The following is a 6,981-nucleotide window of genomic DNA, read 5'->3' on the forward strand; positions in this document are numbered from 1 at the left end:
CCTAATCATACATTTTCAATTGATACATCTATATCATTTTTAGAGCCCCAATAGGCCAATATGGACTAAACATAGCAAATCGACAAGTAATGACATGCGACAAATGTTCATGCCAAGATCGTGCCATTTTGCTTTTTTTACTTATTGTATGCTTTCGCTTTTACTTTTTCAAGTTGTGCACCTTTACTTTCCTAGAGTACTTGATATGACTGGTTTAAGATGTAATACTTTTATACAGAAAAATAGTCATATTAGATAAAACCTTACCGCACACCTAGATAGACACGATCATGTTTCTTTTAGCAAAAAGTTTAGTATGAACCTCGATTAGTTTTTTTAAGTGTCATAAGTCATCCTGTCTCTTATATTGTGTTTGGTTTGGAGACAATATGGAATAAGATAGTACTGTCTTTGTTTTTTGAAAGAGAATTATTTTGGCTTGTGTTTGGTTGGAGTGATAGAGTTATTCTAAAACTTTTTTCGTTGAAAGGATCTAGTGAGATAGAGTGGATGCTAGTTTTAACATCGTTAGGCACAGTAATCCGTAGGTCCACCTTCCATTGTTTGGACGTATGTAATTAGGAATCGTCATTCGTCACCAAGAGCCTGTCATGTCTTGTTGGAGAGCTGCCTAGCCTTCGAGGTGCTGCCAGCTTGTATTGAGCTAGGGAGCCTTTGGGGCGCCAACGCAGAGCTTGGGGCACTGTTGGGGAGCTCGTGTCGAGCTAGGGAGCTTCATGCACAGAGAAGCCTGTGTCGAGCTAGGGAGCTCGCCTACGCCGAAGAGCTCACCCATGTCCTAGGGCTCGCCGTGTCCGGCCATCTCCTCCCAGCGACCTGCCTAGCCACACCCTGCCCCAACATCGTCGCTGGAGAACCCAACCACCTAGGGAGAGGAGATGGAGAAGCACGTTGTGAGAGTGGGACAAGGTAGTCTAAATTCTATAGGATATTCTACTTAGGACATCTCTAACTATCTCTATCTCCATGAGTTTCCCAATTAAACACATAGTCTCGTCCTGTCCTACTTGATTCTCCCAACTAAACACTACCTTAATATTAGCGCTCACTGTTTCCCTGCAAGTACTTTTTTTAGATAAACCCATACAACAATACATATTGTTTCAGAACATTAAATCTCAGTATACAAAATTAGTAGTGATCAATGTTTTAATGAATTGACTGCTGGCACCCAAAAATATCTTAGCCTTCCAATTTCACATTATTCCATTCAATTTGCAAGAGAAAAATCACATTATTCCACCTTCTGTCCGTGGTCAACCTGGAGCTGGTTAACTGTTTCCGACATAACCTTTTGTGAACACACACACGACTACAGGACTCAAGGTCTGTTTAGAGTTTATAAGATTCTCCATCACATTTAATCTTTAGATACATGTACGAAGCATTACATATAGATAAAAAAAATAACTAATTTCACGGTTTATCTGTGAATCATGAGATGAATCTTTTGATCCTAGTTAGTCTATAATTAAACAATAATTAACAAATACAAACGAAGGTGGTACAGTATCGAATAAAAAGAAATTGATCTAAACACGCCCTCACTGTATCAACAAAAGCGTAACCGCGCTGCTACGGCCGACGGGAATCTTTTCCTGAGCATGGAGACGACCTGGCTGTGGCTCCAGCACGCCCGCCCGCCTAACCAGGGTTTTAAGTTTCAACGCACGCTAATCACTCGCTCAATCCTTTGTTTATTCCACTTATCTACAGAGCTAACGCACTGGTTAGCATTCAACCTACTCTGCCTTTCGTCAAAAAAAAAAAAAAAACAACCTACTCTGCCGATCCACGTCTGCAAACGCACCGAGACCTCAACCACCGCCAGCCTTTCGGCCGAGGCCGGCTCGCGTCGCTGTCCGGAGTCCAGTCCGGGCCAGCCCGCGGCCCCGTTTCCGCCCCCGGCGTGGCGACGCCACCGCCCTCATCAGCGCCGCCACCACCTCGCCCCGCTTTCGTTTTTGGCTCCTTCCGCGGAGAGGCCAGCCGGCCAGGGAATCAATCAAACAACACTCCTCCTCCTATATAGAGAGAGCTGGGAACAAGACGGGAGGCAACTGGTCTGGTCGGTGCTCGCCACCTTTAATTTCCTCCTCTGCTGCTGCTACTAGTTTAGCAAGCTTGCTCAGCCACCTTTTTGGACGCTCGCTGCTCCCGACAAGACCGCCCTCCATCCTGCTGCCATCACAGATCGGGATCTCGCGGGGGGGCTGCGATTCATTCGCCAATCGCCAGGTGCGTTCTTGCTCATCCTTGACTCACTGACTCCATGCCTGCAGGTCTGTAACCTTAATTCTCCCGTCTATGTCATGGTCAGCTCTCGTCGGCTCGTGAGCTTCTTTGTTTGTTTCAGTTCCTTCTGGTAGTGGATTGGATGGTTGTGCTATTGATTAGCTACTTGAAAATCTTTTTGGTAACTTGGAGTCCTCGGCCCGTTATGTTGGCTAGAACCGTCCGGGTTCTAGTTTTGATTATGTTAGCTGAGTCTAGCTACTTGGTTCTGTGGAAAGAATGAATAGCTTTGAATTCCCTGACATCTTTAGTCCAATTCCCATGCTCCCTGGCGTTGTCCTTACAGAAAACTTCTGATGTGTTCGTTAGGTACTACTTCCTGTTCAAGTATTCATGTGGCATGATTGGTGCGCGTTTGTTTGAATTTATGCTTTCCAATATTCTCTTGGTGGTCGGTATCTGTCAATTTCCACTGAGTTTGGTGCACGGCGCTTTTAGTTTATGTATATCCAGTGGTTTCCAGCCTTGTGTTTGGGCTCCCTGCCTTTTATCTGTCTATGATTAGCTTTAATAGCTCACCAAAAATATTCTCAGGGCGGTTGCCTTGCTGAGCTTTGATACCAATTGCTCACATGGGTTCTTGTCATTTTTTATCACGCAATAGATGTCACATACTTCTAATAACATCACACCGCACACTTCAGTTTGTTCTTTAACTTGGTTTGGTTCTTTGCAGCTAGCACTCCTACTCCAACGCCACCCATCTCCGAGTCTTTGACAAGTCTTGACAGATTGGAGCAACTGTTCTGAAGATTTGAGACACTGTTGGAGATGGGTACAAGGATGCCAATCTTACCCCGACTATCGAGCACACTGTCCACGGCGTTGCTTGAGTGGATCTTGATGCTCCTGCTGTTCATCGACGCGGTTTACAGCTTCTTGGTCACTAGATTCGCCCGTCTCTGCAGATTACCAGCGCCATGCCCTTTCTGCTCAAGGCTTGATCACGTCCTGGGCAACGAGAAACCATGTTTCTATAGAGAGTTGATCTGCAAAACTCACAAGACGGAGATTTCATCCTTGGCCTTCTGCAGTCTCCACCAGAAGCTCGCGGGAGCCCAAAATATGTGTGAAGGGTGCTGTGGGAAAGTCACCCATGATGATAAAACAGATGAGACTGTGATGGATGCCAATGTACTTTATAGCAAACAAAGAATTGATGATGCTTTGAATTCCCCTCGTGAAAAAGTTTGCTCGTGCTGTGGGCAGCATTTTAAGCAACGGACTGTAGCTTTGTCCTCTAGAAAGACTGCAGAGCTAGAGCCTACTGGAGCATTCGGCTCACCAGAAATTTACACAGAGTATTCTGTAGTATGTCAAGTGGACGAGCCTTTGGAGCCTAAAGATATATACCACCAAACTGACTACAGGTCTAATGAGCGAGATGATCTGCTACAGATGACATCTGACTCTGAGATTGAGGTCCCTTGTGCCAATGATGTGAAAAGTTCACAATCTCGTGAAGCCAGTGTTGTGGACGAAGACTTACAAGAAGATGCAGCTTGTGAGCAACCCGTTCTTCCTTCCCCTGTGGTGATCAAGGAATCTGAAATAATTGTCAAGAAGGAGCCCAGTGTTGAAGACACCTGCAATACATCTTTGGCGTGTCCTGCTGTGGATGATCATCCAAATAGCGGAGGTGATGTGGACCGGACGGAAGAAAAAGAAAGCCTATCCAGAAAATTGGCATCCCGGCATGATCCTGTACTTGTTATAGAAAATTCAGGTTTAGAAGGTAAATTTTGCTTCACAAACTGGAACGATTGCCTCTACTGCCACTTCTTTTCAAATGATAAATTATATGATTGGGTGAATAATCATGCAGATGCTGGTATTTCACAAATTCCAGTTATGCCAAGTGATGAGCTACCACAGGTTCCTGGTGAGATTGAACCATCTCAGAGCACAAGTGAAGGCAACGCTGATCCATATACATCTCAGTTCACAATACTAGAGGAGCACTATGCTGTTTCAGAAGAAGGAAATATAAAAGGTATGTTCTCTTGATTCTTGATTACAAATGAAATGTTGTTTAGCATTTCTCCACTTAACCCTAACACAGCAAAAATTTGCTAGGTATTCTGGAACAAGTTGATGTGCCAGAAATTACTGGCAGATCAAGTGGTGAGTTTCATCAGAGAATTGCGTCAGCAGCTGATCCACATACAAATGAACTGGTGCTAGAGAACGCTCATCATGGTGCTTCAGAAGACGCAAATCAGAAAGGTTTGGTTTTTATTTCCCATTGGCTTTATATAATTATACACCTTTGATAATTATACCTAAATAAAGGACTTCATGTTTCCTCTGTTAGATAATTGCGGGGATATCCATGTTTCACAAGTTAGTGCTGGTTCCAAAACATGTGGTGAAGTTAATAAAATTGAACCCACTGGTGACATGGGGGCACACAAACTGATAGTCCAAGATCCTTCTGGTAGTGCTCCCAAAGATTTAATAGATAAAGGTTAGTAAACATGAATTATATCCAACGCAAACATTAATAAAATTGGTCCTTACATTAAGCTATTTTGCGCAGATTATGTGGACGAACCTCATATATCAGCAACTACCGTAAGATCAAGTGGTGAAATACCTCAAGATCATAGTGCCACCGAGGAATACCCAAAAACAAGTGACAGTGTTGTTGAAAGGAGACCATCTCTAAGCACTCAGATTAGCATGAATGAAGCCTATAGACTTGCCATTGGCAACAAGGGTAGCTTGCCATCCCCTACCTTGACGGATGTAATCCTTGGAAAGGACTCTACTTCTAGCATAAACGAAGAACTGAGACTACTGCTATCACAGCTCTCAGCTTCCAGGGGGCTTGAGGCACCATGGGTCGATCCAGGCCCTAGCCCACGTGCATATGGACGTGGTGATGAGTTGGTGGTGCAGAACATTACCAATAGAATTTCACTTGAGAGGAATGCTTCCGGTTTGGAGTCTCTAGACGGAAGCATTGTCAGTGAGATGGAAGGTGAAAGCACCATTGACCGGTTAAGACGACAGATTGATCTTGACCGGAAATCAATACACCTACTCTGCAGAGAACTGGAAGAAGAGAGGAACGCCTCAGCCATTGCTGCAAGTCAAGCTCTGGCTATGATCACCAAGTTGCAGGATGAGAAGGCTGCAATGCAGATGGAAGCTTCGCATTACCAAAGGATGATGGAAGAGCAAGCTGAATATGACAGTGAAGCGCTAGCGAAAACTAACGAGTTACTCGCTGAAAGAGAACAACAAATAGAGGAACTGGAAATTGAGCTCGAAAACTATAGGAGACAGTATGGAGGTGGAGCAATAGAGGAACGAGGCAATCAAGCGGCTTTTAAACAAGAAAATAGGGATACAGCTATGCTTGACGTTGGTGATCTTGAAGATCCTTTGAAGCAGGGCATAAATTCCTTGGTGAGTTTGGAAGAGGAGAGGGCATATATAGCAAGTGGTTTGAGAAAATTGGAGCAAAAGCTCCAATTCTACTCCAACAACAGTGTTTCTGTTGATTTACCCAGTCCAGATGTTAAGGATGACCTCTCTGACAAAGTATATGTCATAGAAGACTTCTCGTTAGACCGCCAGGAAAGCTCGATAGAGAGCAAAGAAGCTGGCTCATTGACAACTAGTGGGAAGATTGATCTAGATGCAGTGCAGGAAGAAATTTCAAAATTGAACAGAAGACTGAAGACACTAGAAGGAGATCGCAGTTTTCTTGAACATAGCATCAACTCCCTCAGGAATGGCGACGAAGGTTTGATGTTTATACAGGAAATTGCTTGCAATCTGAGAGAACTGCGAGCAATTGCTATTGACAAGAAATAGAATTTACCAAACTGTGTATAATAGTCATTTTCAAACTTATTTGTGCGATAGGTATCTTCTTTCTTTCTTTCTTTCTTTCTTTCTTTCTTTCTTTCTTTCTTTCTTTCTTTCTTTCTTTCTTTTTTTTTTTTGCGATTGCAATAGGTATTGAATCAACATATGAATTGTGCATCATGTGTATCATCTAAATGAAAAGAAATTCTTCTTGTATGTAGGCACCAGATATTGTTGTAATTATCTTGAAGGAAATTCACAGGAAAGGAATTTTCGATGCATAGAAGGCATATAATTTTCAATCATAATTGGTGTTACAAACAAAACCGGATAGGCTGAGACGTTCCGTAAGTGCCTGGTAGTGGACATGACCTGGTAAGCCGGTAGGTGCATCCTTTGTTCCAAGATGTTTGTTTTAACTTCTCTAACTTTAACTGAGTTTATATTTAAAAAAATAAATCAAACATACTTGCTCTATTCTAAATTATTTACAAGACATTTGAACTTTTCAAGGTATATTATTACTATGCACTTAGATATACACTAAGTTTAGACACATAGTAAAGAAAAAAAACTAGGAAAGTCAAAATATCATATAATTTAAAATGAAAGGAGTATTAATTAAGTTATTATTTATGAATTGACTAATAAATTTAAGTAACTTTGACTTACGACAAACTATAATAATAACGTATACGCGTTTTAAAACGTCTCTAGCCTCCAATTTTTGCAGCAAAGGCTGACTGAAAATGTTTCTCGTCCTGCAGTTATCAGACGCAGATGCCGTAAAAATAATCACATCAAGCTTCTTTCCCAAGAAGCCAATCATGTCATTATGTCAAAACA

General features: G+C 42.5%; 1 protein-coding gene across 1 annotated transcript; it reads left to right on the forward strand.

Moving 5' to 3' along the window:
• On the forward strand, positions 1,865-6,418 carry LOC8079280 (myosin-binding protein 1). The gene is made up of 6 exons (XM_002456384.2): positions 1,865-2,259; positions 2,993-4,051; positions 4,142-4,309; positions 4,393-4,542; positions 4,631-4,783; positions 4,856-6,418. Exons 2-6 carry the CDS (start codon positions 3,088-3,090, stop codon positions 6,139-6,141), a joined length of 2,721 nt encoding a protein of 906 aa, XP_002456429.1. The 5' UTR covers positions 1,865-2,259; positions 2,993-3,087; the 3' UTR covers positions 6,142-6,418.

Source organism: Sorghum bicolor, chromosome 3, assembly GCF_000003195.3.
Source record: "Sorghum bicolor cultivar BTx623 chromosome 3, Sorghum_bicolor_NCBIv3, whole genome shotgun sequence".
NCBI classification, from domain to species: domain Eukaryota; kingdom Viridiplantae; phylum Streptophyta; class Magnoliopsida; order Poales; family Poaceae; genus Sorghum; species Sorghum bicolor.